At 44.8% G+C, this 17,019-nt stretch overlaps 1 protein-coding gene across 4 annotated transcripts in view; it reads right to left on the bottom strand.

The window, feature by feature from the left end:
• The window catches only part of LOC119432060 (hepatocyte nuclear factor 4-gamma-like), a 168,501-nt gene that overhangs the window by 59,253 nt on the left and 92,229 nt on the right, over positions 1 to 17,019 (bottom strand). For all 4 annotated transcript variants that reach the window (XM_037699478.2, XM_049670698.1, XM_037699477.2 and 1 more), the window contains one exon: positions 7,019 to 7,282. In XM_037699478.2, coding sequence (XP_037555406.1) covers positions 7,019 to 7,282 — 264 coding nt within the window. The remainder of the gene's footprint in view (positions 1 to 7,018; positions 7,283 to 17,019) is intronic.

Here is a 17,019-nt window from a genome sequence, read left to right as displayed (position 1 = left end):
TAGCAATGCCTTTCCGATGCTAATGCCTTTTCGCGCTTTCCGCGCTTGGTCAGTGGTCAGAGCGACGGTCCACTAACGTTAGCAACAGGCTCAGCCGGCCGTGAGCAGTGGATGATTAGACTATAGTATAGAATAAAGAGTAACGCATCGCTACAAAATACCGGCCCTGCTCGCGTCGGGGCAATAGCAAACAACTAATAAACTGATAAAAAAGGTGCTAGGGCCTTCACATTTTAATATAAGACCGCTTATATTCCCCTGGAAAAGCGTCTTTCCAGCAATGCATTTCTCTTTAAAAGTGAAGCCGACTTCAAGGGGATCGGTGTAAGCTTGGTCTTTGTAAGCTGGCTTTCCCACGTTCAATGTTGTAGTGAATGAAGCCTAATTGCCGTATGCGAACGATGCGATGCGAACGGGGTCGCCCCCATCGAAATGCGGCCGCCGTGGCCAGGATTCGATCCCGCGACCTTGTGCTCAGCAGTCCAACACCATAGCCACTCAGCAACCATGGCGGGTCTGAGACTAGTTATTCATTGGGTCCGCGGCGCATTGCGTTTTGTGTGTTTTGGAGGGCTGCCTTGGAGTCGCAGAATGAATGCAAGTGCAGCACGGAGTGCAGCAAGCTCTGCACATGTCGATGTGATCATACATGATGTCTTGATTTCTTCATGAACTTGATTTCTTCAGATATCACAGGGTTAATGACTGCGGCCACAGAGATGTTGCGTTTCACCAAACCATATGTGTAGACAGGATGCCGAGTTCTGTGTGCGTTGTAAAGGATGTTCGAAGGTTGCTTGTTTTAAAGCCTGAAGCGGCACTTCAGCTTTCTTTTTGATGTCAATTGTACTTAAGGCTAGTGCAGACTCCACAATGGTGTTGACAGTCGTGTAGCAGGGGTTAATTGAGATGGCAAGTAGGCCTGATGTCTTGTAATGGTTTTGCCAAATGTTGAATGTGGCCTAATTGCCGGCAGGCAAGCAAGATCGTATGAGAGAAACCAAACCACGGGCCGAGTCAGGTGCCGCATGGGTGCTCTCAGGGCATCAGTAGCAATATAGACTGTAACAAGATAATCTCTGACAATGGTCATTGTCGTGATTGAAGACGCACTTTTTTGGAGACCAAGACAGGTTCTGAGTGTCTGAGCTTGCATGCTCCGTAGCCTACGTATATTTGTCGCACAAGTATTGCCTAGTCCAGGTAATGTGTGCTGCAGGCAGCCCAAAAGTAGTGCGTTCTATAATTGCAGCGTTGACGGTACTGAAGTGCCCCAGGACTTCCCACCCAGAAACGCTAGAAGGTCAGAATAGCGGTCAACCTTTTTGTCATGTACGAGAAGTGAGGGTTAAAAGGCAAGTGTCTATGGATGATCACGCCAATAAATTGATGCGTTCATCTGTTTGATACAATTTGACAATTGATGCCTTGCGAGTAAGAGCTACTAGAGAACACTTAATTGTCAGGTGAGAGCTCTAGGCCTTGCCTAGATATGTCGAAACTGCCATTGGTGCCTTCTGAAGTCATGCGCGAAATTATACGCGTGTCGCTTCTGATGGTCAGATGCAAATATTGTCAGCATATATGGAGAGCTGTACATTTTGCGGCAGCGCATCCACGAGACCAATCAGCACCACGCTCAACAATGTGGAAGAACTCTAAGTACTCCAATTTGCGGAACACCACGAGATGTGTAACTAGAAGGAATTGGTCAGTCTTCAGTCAAAACAAAGAAAAATCTTTGACACAAAATACTTGCGTATCCTGCGAAAGACATGTCCACTGATCCCAACAGCTTCTAAGGCGTCCGGAATTGCATGATAACCTACATTGTCATAGGCGTCTTTAACATGGAAGAATAAGGCCACAGTGAGTCGTTTCTGGTGTTTTTCATGCTGTACATGCAGACGTCACAACTAAGGTCCATAACGCTTTCTATCAATGAGCGTCCACGTCGAAAGCCGAATAGACGTTGTAAACTCAAAGTACCATTATGATAGTGTCGGGACCATTCGCTCCATTACCTTGCCGACGCAGTCGGTCAGTGCTATTGGACAGGGCGCTAAGATGACAATTCCATGGAAGATTTGCCAGGCTTCAGGAACGGGACTAGGCGACGGGACTTCCGCGTGGTAGGGACCACGTCGTCACGTCATCATGCATTGTAAAGATTGCGAAGTGCATCTCTGGCCTCTTGACCATCGTTTACAAGCGCAGAGTATGTGACACCGTCGGGTCCTGGTGACGAAAAACGCCTGCACCCAGGAATTGCAGCCTCCAGCTCTTCCATAAAGAAAGCGGCGTCCATATGCGGATCTCGGGAGCCAGGGGTGACAATATGAAACGGTGTGCAAGCCAGGAATGTTGGGACCACAATCCTTGCGCAGAATTCTTCTGCTACGTCGACTTCTCGGCGTCGTTGATGAAGAGCTAGCGACCTAAATGGGCGGTGCTGTTAAGCAGCTGTTCGAAGTCCACGAACTGTTCTCCAGACAACCGACGAAGGCTAACGCGGGTCTAGAGACTCAAAACGATATCTACAGTGTTGAATTTTCAGCGCGGCAATGCGACGTTGAATTTTCTTTTGAATGCATGTGGCTTTTCTGCGGTCGTGAACTCATTTCGTCCGTCTGTATCATCGCTCCGCTCACCGGCGGATCGCGCGAAGGCGCTGTACTTCCGCCTCAAAATCCATGTATCCATGTAAAAAAATCAGCGCAGCAAATAAGCCATACGTGTTCAAAAGTGCCAAAATACACGGCACAAGCTGACAGGAAAAGTGTCTTGTTCGCAACTTTTTTTTTCTTTTATTTAAGAAGATGCCTTATACGTACATACACATAAGAAGTAAACGCGCTCACGGTGTTGCATCATTCCGCTTATGAATTTCAACCGACTAGCTCGCGTCGCCACCTTCTTGCAACAAATGTTCGACTACAAGCTGACAAGCGATATTACAGTTGACTGGTGATACTATAAGCTGCCCTCTGTTTGCAACGACACTGCCGCTCAAATAGAATAGTTCAATATTCTGAGATCCCAAGTTAAACAAGAACAATAATAAGCGCTATATATACCATTGATATAACATAGTCTAACTTGATGTCTACATCAAGCTAACAAAAAGCAATGCCAGGAAGAAAAGCAAAGGGTAATTAGCTGCTTTTTTTATTGAACTGTACAGCTAATTATAGCTGAGGGTTGAATTTTTGGTGAAGTTTGTATTGTTAATGAAAAAAAAATGAAGATGAAAGTTGAAGAAACGGCCACTTTTGCCGCCTGCTTGAGCTGAGCCGCGCCAACCTTCGCATGCTCCGTGCTGCACTCTACCTAATCAGCCACGTGGACGGTTGTTCCTCCAAGCGCTCTCCTGTACATATACAGGGTGCTTTTTAAGCCTTTTAAAAGCCTTTTAAAATAAAAGGACCTTCGGAGACATGCCGTCAGAGGTGGCATCCACGGGATAACGGGTGATACGGGTAATTAGTCCCTAATGAACAAAAGTTCATTCATTTATATTTCACCTTTTAGTTTAAGCAGGCTCATCGTATTTGGGGAATTGAAGCGAGCTCTTCGCACACGACATATCAACTTCTGAACCAGGAAAAATGCGATTAGCCGCGGAACTTTGGCACGAAGAAATTCGGATATCAGAGCACGCAGAACCGAAACTGGGAGGCTGCAGCAAGCGCAAAGTCGCGCCCCTCGATGCGACTTTCTGCTTACGTCACCCAGCAGCGGGCACCCAGCGCGCTGCAACAGCGAGGAACCCGAACCGTAGCGCGCGTATTTTTCCAGATCCAAAAGTTGATATGGCTTGTACCGAGAGCTCACTTCAATTTTCCAATTACGATGAGAATTAGTGATTTTTGTTATTTAGACGATTATAAATTTTTTTTGCATAAGTAATATCCGCCGCTTCGAGTAATCCCCAGCTCAAGGACTATAATTACGCTACCTACCACAACCGATCTTTAAAAATTCTGTATGGTCTAAAAAAACACGCCATATATCGCAATCGTGTTATGTAAGCTGTAGTATTTGAAAATGTGGACAGTACTTGTAAGACAAACTACAATGTTAGTTACAACAAAATTTCACTAATTAATTTGCAATGATTATCTTTAGAGCTGAGCAGTAATGAAGCACTATTCATTGATCACAAAGCCTGTGTCTAGCATCAGTTTCGAGGATTACATCAGTTTCGAGGATTATGTCTTTGAATTCTGTGGCGAAATGAACTGATATTTCAGTTAACACTTCTCAGTATTGTGGAAATTAGGAAGGAGTTCTGATAAAAGTTAAATGGTACATGAGTGCATTTCGCCACAAATTCTAATCAGCTCCGTCAAATTGTTGTGTGCGTCTCCTGTGGCGCGATGAGTGTGAGCGTTGTCTTTTATGCTGTGATGCACTCCCCAGGCTTTAGTACAATAGCGCCTGTGTCACTGACAAACTGTTCCTGTGTGCGTGGTGACTTCAGTGACGGCATATCCACTAGCAAGTCGGTGAAGATGACCGATTTTGGTCCAGAATACAAACAAAATATGCCCACTGTGAAGGTGATTAAATGGTTGTAGCTGTAGTCCAGTAGCTGAGCGTGCGAAGACATACGTTTAGTAATACCAACAGACGAAATCCACACACCAATGCTAGATGGTGTGGCTGTGACAGAGCCGTCAATGTGGAAGTGATTTCTCTTGAACTTTATCCCTCGCCATTCATTGAAGATAACCTAATTTGGCCCATAATATAAAAAAGCTACCTACTGAACCGCTGGTTAAACGGTTCTACCAAAGGTGTAGTGGCTGAGTGTGGTTACTTCAGTGACTGCATGACAACTTGCGAGTCTGTTCAGAATATAAACAAAAGATGGACGCTGAGCAGCTGGCTAAGGGGATGTAGCTAAAGTTCAGTGGCTGAGTGCGCTAAAGATAATAATACCCACAAGACAGAATTCTCTCAGGGAATGGCAGATAGTGTGGCTGTGACAATGCTATCACTGTAGCTGTGATTCATTTTGCTCTTGAACTCACCCACTGAAGTGGCGATTGACCAGGAAGTGAGTTTCCCACGGTGGTTCCGTCGGCACACAAGGGTTCCGATGCTACAGCGGGAGTCAGCTGCGTATACTCATGACTGCAGCTTCAGACAAGCGGATGACCTGGCGCTCGTGCTTGATCGACATCCATGAGAACGCTTAGTTTGAATTAACAGATGGGCTTTTACATGAGGGTGCTCGGAATTACTATTCACCTATCGAAGTAGCGTAAGTGGACTGAAATCTCGCTACACGAGTGGTCTGCCGCCTCTAACGACATGATGCCAGTTGGGCCGAAAGTGAACCCGCCACTTCATGCTACGCACTTGAATGCCATAGCTACTGCACTGCCGAGGTGGGCCCACGCGCAATAAGAGGGTATTAAATCGAATAGCTTTCGTTGACTCTTTCGTTCATTTTTCTTTTTTTGTGAGTTAGGTCGGTGGTCAAAGGTCGGACTCGGCCTGGAAAACGCTCGTTCACTCGTTCGTTCCCGTGCTCTCTCGCTTTATTTCTCTCTGGCTCCCTTCTTTTCAAAATCTTTTCAAAAGCATGCGTTGCCACACAACTGTCGAAGTCCGTATATACATATATCAAACGCAATAATAAGCAGAGAATCTGCCAAGAAAATATCTCATCACAAATATTGAGACTACCAGAAACGTTTCCGGAAAAAAATTTGGTGAAGGTCTAACAAGGATAGGTAGCACTGCTAGTATATTACATGACGTTACAACTTTTGGGACACGCGATGCAATGTATACGTCCTTTCAAAAGAAGCTTTAGCGGTGGAATGGAACCACAAACACATGGCCTGTGAGGGGACGCAAGTGAACTGCGCAGGAAACGAAAAGAACCGAGTACCTCCACACGCACAGTAGCTTCGAAAATTGTTGACTCACGTTTCGTCTTAACCATCGAGCGCTTACGGCGTTTAACTAAAGAACCGCAGCTCTGTTGGTGAGTGCAACGAACAAAGTCTCCCGGTAGCTGTTTAATCGAACAGCACACAAGGTGCGTAGCGTATAAAATATGAACATTTTAATAAATATTACGAGTATATGAGAAGAGAATTGATAAGAAAACATTACTGCTCTTTTGCATCAAGACAAGATGCAATAGTTTCTGTCGGCAGCCTGCTCGCTGGTCATTCTTTGCCGGATTTGAATACTGTTCAAATGCGACAAACCAAAGAATCTTGTTCCCTAGCTTTTCTAACATTCATACGATTGAAGCGGGTTTCCAACGTAGCACACGAGAGTAGCTAAATAAATGGCACAAACCGCCTCATGCGAGACCTCTACAAGTAGTTTTACAACTTTGTTGATGGCCCAATGCACAAAACTGTCACAAGTTTGGTCAGACCGCCCAGCTGTGCTTGGTATGTTTACGCATAGTCCTTGTCCCTTGACACGGATCACGAGCAGGGCACTTCAAACAGCTCGCTTGGGTGTTCGCCTCAAGAGTGACCCCGATGACAAACAGTGAACGAAGTGCTGTGAATGTATGATGTGGAGTGAAACCAATGTTTTATTTGTGTTGGGTCTTACTTTTTTTCCCCTCGTTTGAAACTTCCTTCTTGGATCTAGACGAACGCCCAACTCCCTTTGGTGAAGTCTCAACCTCTCCATTATTTTAGTAATGACTCTCCCTTCTATCTCCATAACTCCATTGAATAAAAGTTCCCGCGATGCGCGAGATAGTTTCGCACCATAAGCCGACGTCGGTGGCGTCGTCGAGCAAGTGTAAAACACGCCACCGCGCTCTGCGTACGCCGCAGCGTGGGAAGCTTCCCTTGGGCTTTCGAGCTGCGTCTCGGCTGCAGATATCGTATAGCTGCAACACCGCTGAAAGCTGATCGCGCACGACTACATCTTCCGAAGCGCTATCCGGTGATTCGCGAGAGGAGAACAGAGAGCTCCTCTCGACACGCACGCAGAGCGCGCAAGGGATTCTTTTGTCTCCCCCGATACGTACCTTCTTTTTTCATCCCGGCGCGAAAACACTTTTTGAGGCGGCAGTAGCGACACCGGTTTCTTTTGTCTTTGTCCACAACGCAGCTCCGGTTGAAACTGCACGAGTACCGTTGGTTCTTGCGGACGCTGCGCCGAAAAAATCCTTTGCAGCCATCACAGCTGGCGGCACCGTAGTGTTTTCCGGTCGCCCGGTCACCACAAATGGCACAGAACTGACTCAGCGTGGACGTCCCGCCTTGTTGGCCGCTGTACGCCAGCTCCGAGTCTGTAGGAGCGAGAGAGAGAAAGAGAGAATGAGAAAAGACGAACAGTGAGCACTCTGTTTTGCTGACGGCTACAATGTGGTGCATTTCGCTGCACGTTCGTTTCGCCACATTGAATGCCGAGGGGCGATAAGCGGGAGATTTTTTAACAAAGCAAGTATTATGTAAATTGCTGCATAGTTCTAAACGAGGGAAATCCTTTTGTCCCATTCTAATGCAGTATTACAATGTCAATGTACCCCAGCGTAACGCTGCAAATGTAATAACGCCCTTCACAATAGCAGGAAACATTTAACGGTGCAGAGAAAAAAAAACTTGGAGGACGCTTAAGCTTCCTTTAAGAGTGGAACGCGATAGCATTCAAAGATCACTGACTGCCTTTCAAGCTTCCCGGCAACTGTAGCTTATGTAACCATAATGTTTACCGGGAAACGCTTGCGGCGACCGCCATGCAAGAAGGCGAGCTTTCTGGTAGAAACTCGGCCGCTTGCGTGAGCCGATCCCGGAGGTGGTCTCGCCAAAAAAAAATTATATTTCCAAGTTACTGTTATTATTTTCCACTTTTAATATTTCAGTCTGAGATTTAACATAAAAGGCATGCACTGTCAGTAGTTTTGTTTCACTGCTATATGTATGTTTGTGGGCTCTCATGCTCAAAATTCCGAGGAATAACTTTGTCAAGAATATAGGACACGGTACGAGCAACTTTAGTGATAAAACGCTGTGCCAATATAACCCGTATATACCCCATGTCATATAGCAAGGCGTGGCATATATATATATATATATATATATATATATATATATATATATATATATATATATATACCTAAACATATACGGAAATTTTCGCTCACGGACAACGACGCCGACGCCGACATTTCCTGCGACACGGCACCCTAAAAGTTCTGGCCGCAAATGGTTGAGCAAGCTCTTGCAAAAGCGCTCGTAAAATGAGGCCGTACAAGAGGCGTGAGAATGCCGTGAGAAACCTGTCCGTGATACAAGCATTTACAGAAGGAACGATGGCTCCCTCGATAAACAAAACATGACACATGAACGACGTGCTCAATGACAGAAGCACTCCAATCGCCGAGCAGACATGGATCTGTTCATTGACACGTGGTGCGATTCCCAAGAGCTGACTTCATTATTTCATTCCAGTTTTGCGCGGGTTGTGGCATGGTGGTGGTCGCGCTCTCGCAACGAATCCACTCAGCGAGCGCCTTACTTGGCGGGGAGTTCCAGCGCGTCGTTATTTATATACCCTTATCAGCGCTTAACGGGCACCGCGGACAGCGCTGAGTAGAACGCAGGGACCGTTGTGCGGCGGCCTTTCCCTCCTATTGCGTCGTGCGCAGTCGATGACAGCCTGTTGCGTCAGCCGACAGCCTGAGCAGGCACTCCGTCCTTGTGCTCTTATAGAAGAGGTGACAACAGCTGCAGGTATACAGCGCAGTGGAGCAGCACAGCGTTTGTAGCGCGCACTTCGTTGTTAGATTGTTGACACAGAGGCTGTATTTCCTAACGATCCATTTAATTTTCCATTATTCTTGCCCTCAGTCACTGGCACTGACGTCGCCGTTATCGCCAGAAATGGCCACTTGGCGCGACACATTATAAGAACGGAAAATGAAAGGTAAGCAGACAAAATACCGGTCCATGCGCACATAATTACAACACAATTACTTGCTGCACAATGCGTAGTACGTGTTTGTAGATCTAAAATCAAGAAGGGGGCTGACAGATGGAGTAGTACAGTGAGGTATAAAAGTTACAAACATGGACTAGGTGCCTCAGAACGGCTAGCCTACGTTTCGATAAAAGGACCTATCTCGTCAAAGGCCCGTGTCGAAGATACGGACAACCTATCGATAGCAAAGCCAGAGAAGAAATTTCATCACTTGTGATTTTCTGTTTGCACGATAACAATGTTTATTTTTTTTTACTCTTTACGCTGCAAAGCTTCAGAGAAAAGCAACAAGCTAGTGGTGGTCATAACTTCCTCTAAGCTTGCATACAAACCCAGCCTGGAATGCCTGGCAATACCTACTTCCGTTCTCCGCAGCAGTTTACGTGCAATACACCCTATTTTTTCTGCAACATTTCACCCGTATTCAACGTAAAGTAAAACAAGCACTATTTCTCCATTGCAGCGTCGGTGTGGTGCCCATGTGAGCTCTGCTCTTAAAGGGGCCCTGAACAACTTTTCTAACTAATCGTAGAATGGCCTCACTATTAATGTACGTCGTCCCACGAACTTCACGATTTTTAAATCCTTCCACTATAAGGATAGTTATCGCCCCGACACCCGACTTTCTCACTCTTTTCGTCTACGCTAGCGCGCTGGAAACTCCGCAGCGTAGAAGCCAAGAGAGTAAAGCCCCGGCCAAAAGTTGTGTTTGAAAGGGCTCATCGCGGCATTCCTTGGCGGCCGCGGTTGACTACGCTACGCAGCACGCCGCTTCCATCTCGAAGGTCACGCGCAGCAGTAGCAGCTACGCGAAGTGCAAATATTAAATTAGTTTTCTGTCTTTTTGAGATCGCAGACATATATATTTTTCGTTTATTTAACTCAAAATAAGCAATTATGTATTGCTACGAATGTTCTCGCGAACACACAATCAGCCAATAGCGTTGGTCGGCCAACTTCTTTCGATGACGACATTGCGATGCGAGAGCAAGCGACTGTTCACTGCTTTTGACACGAGATTATCAATTCCCTGCTGCATGCAGAGCAATAATATTAGGCTCACATGTTCACGGAGCCTCGTAAGCAGATCGGCAACAATTCTTTACTATGTTCCAAAAAGTGTTTCAGGGCCCCTTTAAACATACCGGGTCTTTGTTTGCTTGTTTGTTTGTTTGTTTGTTTGTTTGTTTGTTTGTTTGTTTGTTTGTTTGTTTGTTTGTTTGTTTGTTTGTTTGAAATACAGAATGTTGAAAGATTACCTGCCGTAGATAGCACAATTCTAGTCCTTATTACTCGAAGAGGCGGGCATTACTTGCCCTGGAAATAGGAATGAATAATCACCTCATTAACAATGAGGCTTATTAAATGTTTAACTAATTATTTTACGCCATACATTGCACTTCACGAATTATAGCCGGTGAGCTCTCAAGGCATATTCACTTGGAACGAATACTCAGGTTAGCACCAGTTTAAAGATATCAATTGCCGAATTTTGTGACAAAACACATTGGCAATCCAGTTATCTTTGCGCTTCAATGCATAAAGCGGCGTTTCGTTAAGAACCTAAGCGGAAATACAGTTTATTTTTACCGCGAGTTCCACGATGCATATCTCGAAATCGGTGCCATCCTTACAATTCGTTCCAACTGGATATGCATTCCCAACTCACCGGCTATATGTGCAATAAAGTAATTAGTTAAAATTTTATTTAGTGAATTTTTGTTATTGGTTCAATCATGTGTTTCGATTTATTGTGTAAGTAATATACGCCTCGTTGAGTAATCCAGTTATTTCAATAATCAAAATTTTGTAGTCTGCCACGGGCAATTTCTTCACGGCCATTTTTCTTTTTAATTCTGTAGGGTCTAACAAAACAGTTAGTATACTGGGTGTCCCAACTATCATGCACTAAGATTTAAATATATGCAAATGCCGCGTAGCTGGACAGAACCAAGGTAATATTGCTTGGAGATACTCAGATAATTTTTTTTGCGTTCCGCCTAATTAAATAATTAGTCCTAAATATTTATTCAACTTTTCAAGTATTATAATTAGATGAAAAGTATCAATTAGAAAATTGTAGAGCAACGTGAAAAACTCCCGATACAGTTTTCTGTTGCTCAATACGTACTACATAAAAGTGTTTTTCCGAGCGTGAAAGAAGCCCGCGAATACATGCAAAATTACCGCGCGACTGGCCACTCGAGGCACTTTGCGTGTATTCGCGCGCTTCTTTCACGCTCGGAAAAACACTTCGCAGCGCAGTTGCAGCGCAGCCTTACTGTCTGAAAAGAGAACTACAGGCTGAGGCTGATAGGAATTCCGTTTCCGCAAGGCTACTGCAGTGGCGGCACTTTCACATGCCGTAGAAGACACGACGCGGTCAAGTCTGGCAACCCATGTGACATTGAGGGTCGGTATCACGTACGCCGCTGTTTTTCTGGCTACGAAAACTACAATCAAATTCAAACTGCCACAAATGACATCAACGGTGGCAGAGCTTGCTGTCCCGCGTGCTGCTGTAAAATACCTCCCGCAAGAGACACCTCGAAAATGGGTCATTTTTTTTTTTTTTAGACTCAAAGGCAGCACTTTAGAGTCTGCATTTTGCCCTACACCACAGGACTCATGAGCAGCATGGTATATGAGAACAGAGAGGACCACCATCAAGACGTCGCTAAAGGGCAATAAATTATACTTAAGTGGCTTTCAGGACATACCGAAATTGCTGGTAATGACCATGTAGTATGTGTATTGTAGCTATGGCACAGCAGTCATGATTCCTATAATGTACTAAAATGTTAATTTACGCAGTAAAATCAAGCGGACGCCGATTATCTTGGTGCAAAACTATGTACAGCGAATATTGTATTCACTCATATAAGACCCGCACTTTTTTTTTTTTTTTTTTTTTTTTTTTTTTTTTTTTTTAACCGGGTGCGGGCATACACGAGGCTGGCTTCGGCTACTCACTGACGCCTCGAACTAGGCTCAGACTGCTATGCAATGAAATACAACCAATAGCGGCCGACTTCAAAACCATTTATTGTCGCCGGCCGATTTTATGGACACGAACGAGTTCCATATTTTAGCGCTTTGCGGGAACAGTCACACGAGTATGCGCATGATGCTTAGTGAAACTTTTTTTTTTTTTTCAAAGTTTGCCCTCCAAAAAAAAAAAGGGGGGGGGGGGGGGGTCGAGAATGACTGGGGCGAGTGAACAACAAGCCTCCTCTTTGCTTTCCGCTTCAAGCCTGTTCAGCAATGAGAGAGACAGAAACAAGGAAAGGCCGGGAGGTCATCCAGTCCAGACGCACGTCTGGCTGGCTACCCTGCATGGGATGAGAGATTAAATGAAAAAACGACAAAGCAAAAGGAGAGAGCTAGCTCACGCGCACAGTAGTAGACGCAGGGTGACTATAAGCGTCTTTGGAGGTCCGTTGATTTTAGGAAAGTTGTCAGAGCTCACGTAGCTTTCTTGGTTGACGATGGGTGAGGCTAAGCACACACGATATCTTTCCCTCTGTAAAAGGTCGACCATCCAGCTGGATAAGCGCGCTCCGAAGTGACTGACACTGGATGTCAAATCAGGCGCTGTGGTAAGCAATATGAGAATACTCTATTATACAAACATTGTCATGGCGAGAATGTGTTGTCGAGCATGTACCGGTGTGACATGTTGTTTGTCCAGCAAAAATTCCAATTTGACGCCCTATGTAATTATTTCTCTACTAACCTTAAGAATTTCAGAACGAATAATATCATGGAGGTTTACAAGAATGGCAAGAAACAAATTAGAAAGGAAAATATGTACGATAACACAAAGGGCAGTGCTTTGCTATTTGAGGCCCTAGCTGGTTAAACATACCGAAGCAAATATTCGAAATAGGATGAAGCATGTCAGCTGCAGCGAAAATCCGGAGACAATTCAGCACAGCCTAACGGAATGCGAAGGAACCCAGCGAGACACGTAGAAAACTTACACCTTCCAGAGGCGCTTGGATTTAACATGGACGGAAGCATCAGCCGGTCAGTAGTCGAGATAAGGAAGAGACGTTCAGAGCAGGGTGAAAAAAAGCAGGGAAGAGATTGATACGACCGGATCCGTTACAGGTATAGGTAGCGGTACAAGGTAGATATAAAAGGTTTGAGTAAGAGAAAAAAGATGAAGGAGATGCATAGAAAATGCTAGAATAAAAAGCATGTATAGCATACCTGATTAACACAAAGAGGCTTGGTGAATATTTCTCATCACTGCGTTTTAAAGGGGTTGCCAATAAATCATTATCACCATCGTCAAGGAAAAAGGGGGAAAAATCTGCTGTTCGCCGTCGCAGCAGGCAACGGTCTGTCCCTGTTGCGACAAGTTATCTGCTGTAGCTAAAAAAAATGCCCCCCCCCCCCCTCCCCCACGTTTTTCTTTCTTTTTTTGAGGACGAGTGGTGTCTGGCACCTTTGTCGATTTGTTGCTGCGTGTGGTGGCCTTTTCACCTCTGATACTTTTTTTCAACATTGGCTCGGCTGAAACTTTCTCTATGTAAAATATTCAGTGCCGCCGGTTCGTCACTGTAGCTTTTGACGTGGCTGTCATATGACTGCTGGTTACTGATTTTTCGAAAACCATCTCGGTAGATTTCCTGCAGACTGCAGCGGGCTCACTACCCCGGCGGAACACAGCACCTGCAATATGTTTACTAAAATAATAATAAAAAGTGAATAAATAATTTTCTACATACATGTACTCATCATAACGCTCCCATCTCTGCTTCAACATCTACAACATTAAATGTCAGCGCCCAACACTTATTGTGTCAAAGAAGACACTCTACCGACAGCGTTCTGTGCATTCTCGTGTTTTTCTAGCGCTGCTGCACCGAGCTTCGCTTGCGTAAGGCAACACGAAGTTCTCGCGTCATCACACGGCTGCAAGAGATCCTGTAGTTTGTCTAGCGCACCTCGTAAAGCCCCCGCTCCCAAGAACGAGCATGCAATAAACGCGTAGGACGTACGCACACCATGCAGCCGCAGAGGAGTTCTTGCCACTTCATATAGTCCCGGGGAATTTGGCCCACGCTGCGCAGGGAGCAAACGTTGTCCATTGAGCATAGACGACTTCTCAGGTTGCAGCGTCCTATGCCTTGAGTATAGGTTCCCTCCCCAGGGTTCGGTCTAGTGAGAACGATGGGGAGCAGAATGCTGGGGCAGTTTGTTACCCACTGTTATTGTTCCCGTTTCGGCAAAAGGAAGACGTAATTTTCGTGCTGGTGTAAGCTCCGCAATGCTTCGCAAGTGCAAAGAAAAAAAAAAAGGCTTCTACTCCAGAGACTTCCCGCGACAAACCACAAGCTTAAATTGGAATGTTCGGTTCTTGGCGTTCGCGAATACTGAATAGCGAAATGGTTTTTTACGCATCAGCAAATGTTCAAAGCAGAAATTATGCTAGAATAAAGAAATATAACCGTCGGGCTAGCGTCATCAAAGTAAATCGGGAAAGGGGGGGGGGGGGGGGTTATAACAATAAAGATTAATAGATGAAGGACGTGCTAGAGAATGACAAGGGAATTCAAATCCGATAATGAAAACTAAACACAATAAATACAACTAAATAAAAGAAAGATATGATGCCATCGAAGCCCACGGAAGCGCTCCTAGTAGAGGCTTATTTAGTTTGCTTGACAGACCAAACGAAGATTGATATACGTAAATAATGTAACGTCCCTCAAGCAAACGGCAGGGGAAAAAAACGGGCTATAAAATAACAGTGCAATGAAATCTGAAACAACTGCACAATGCAAATAAATATTGCCCATAAAGTAGCTGCTAGCATAACGTATAGCTAGCTATCGGATTTCGCAGAGTTTCACACCTATAGATGCGCCGTGCTCTTAATATGTACATTCTAAACTTCGGCAGCTTGCTGGGCGCTTTTGTATCGATCAGCACCTAAAGCTTAAAGGCTCGAAGTGTTTTTGGATAAACGAATTCATCCGTAAGCATGCTTTTGCTCGTACATATATGCGCTGAAATTCTGTGTAAATATAATATCGGTATAATGTAACATACATACATACATACATACATACATACATACATACATACATACATACATACATACATACATACATACATACATACATACATACATACATACATACATACATACATACATACATACATACATACATACATACATACATACATACATACATACCATACATACATACATACATACATACATACATACATACATACATACATACATACATACATACATACATACTAAGTTGTCGAACGGGCAAAGTTCATCCCTTTACCTCCACCTAGGATAGTTGCACAGAAAAACATCAGCCCAATCGCTCCTTCCTTCCATCTAGCATTGCAGGGATCGATCCACCACCTACTGTGCCGGAGGTGGTGGTGTCATCACCAATCACATTCTGCACTTTTCCGCTATCTCTATTCCGTGTCCATTAGAAATGGCGTCGCCACGGAGTAAGATAAACGCGATGCCAACACGGCCGCGGGAGCTGCTAATGGTACATCGAAAGCTAAATACATATTGTTCTCCTCACTTTTTCCGTCCCCCAAGGTCACCGGTCTGGTGCAACGGGACCCAAATAGTCGCACAATAACACGTCGCACCGCTCTCGCCGCTTCGCTCTGTCGATGGCGGAGCGCATGCGTCAGTTGCGTCGCCTGGCGTCTGCAGCTGTACACGACTCCCTTTAAAGAGTCACTTGTGAGTTTTTCGCTCCGGCCCTCATAAGTTCACTTTACGCGAAGGAACTAGTATATAAAAATGGTTGTTTTGGTGTATACCACCATAGAACTCCTTCAGCACGCCCTTTATAAATACTGAGCATGTAAACGATCCCTTATCTGCGAGTCTAGATTTTAAAAACGAGGCTTGAAGACACTGCTCCATGTTATCGGGCTTCAAAAGTGTCCTTCAAGCTTCAACAGAAAAGCTTGATGCCATTAACTCCTTCACTTCCATCCCCCTTTGAAGGCACATGCGCTTATTTCAAGTAGCAACAACGACAGTAGCATTAGCAACGACAAAAACTATGACGAAGGCTTTAAATAAAGGAGATATATATATATATATATATATATATATATATATATATATATATATCATCGGCCTATATTTTTGTCCACTGCATGACGAAGGCCTCTCCGTGCGATCTGCAATTACCGTTGTCTCGCGCTAGCTGATTCCCACTTGCGCCTGCAAATTTCCTAACTGCATCACCCCACCTAGTTTTTGCTGTCCTCGACTGCGCTTCCCTTCTCTTGGTATCCATTCTGTAACTCTAATGGTCCACCGGTTATCCATTCTACGCATTACATGACCTGCCCAGCTTCATTTTGTTTTCTTAATGGCAATTAGAATATCGGCTATCCCCGTTTGCTCTCTGATCCACACCGCTCTCTTCCTGTCTCTTAACGTTAGGACTAACATTTTTTGTTCCATAGCTCTTTGTGTGGTCCTTAACTTGTTCAGGAGCTTCTTCGTTAACCTCCAAGTTTCTGCCCCATACATATGTTAGCACCGGTAGAATGCAATGATTGTACATTTTTCTTTTCATCAACAGTGATAAGCTCCCAGTCAGGATTTCGCAATGCCTGCCGTATGCACTCCAACCCAATTTTATTCTTCTGTAAGTTTCCTTCTCATGATCAGAGTCCCCTGTGAGTAATTGACCTAGATAAACGTACTCCTTTACAAACTCTAGAGGCTGACTGGCGATCCTGAATTCTTGTTCCCTTGCCAGGCTATTGAATATTATGTTTGTCTTCTGCATATTAATCTTCAACCCCACTCCTACACTTTCTTGGTTAAGGTCCTCAACCATTTGTTGTAATTCGTCCCCATTGTTGCTGAATAGGACAATGTCATCTGCAAACCGAAGGTTGCTGAGATATTCGCCGTTGATCCTCACTCCTAAGCCTTCCCAGTCTAAGAGCTTCAATACTTCTTCTAAGCATGCAGTGAGTAACGTTGGAGAGATTGTGTCTCCTTGCCTGACCCCTTTCTTGAGA

Source organism: Dermacentor silvarum, chromosome 1, assembly GCF_013339745.2.
Source record: "Dermacentor silvarum isolate Dsil-2018 chromosome 1, BIME_Dsil_1.4, whole genome shotgun sequence".
Taxonomy (NCBI): Eukaryota; Metazoa; Arthropoda; class Arachnida; order Ixodida; family Ixodidae; genus Dermacentor; species Dermacentor silvarum.
Note: the sequence above shows the minus strand (reverse complement) of the source record. Positions and strands in the feature narration are given on the sequence as shown.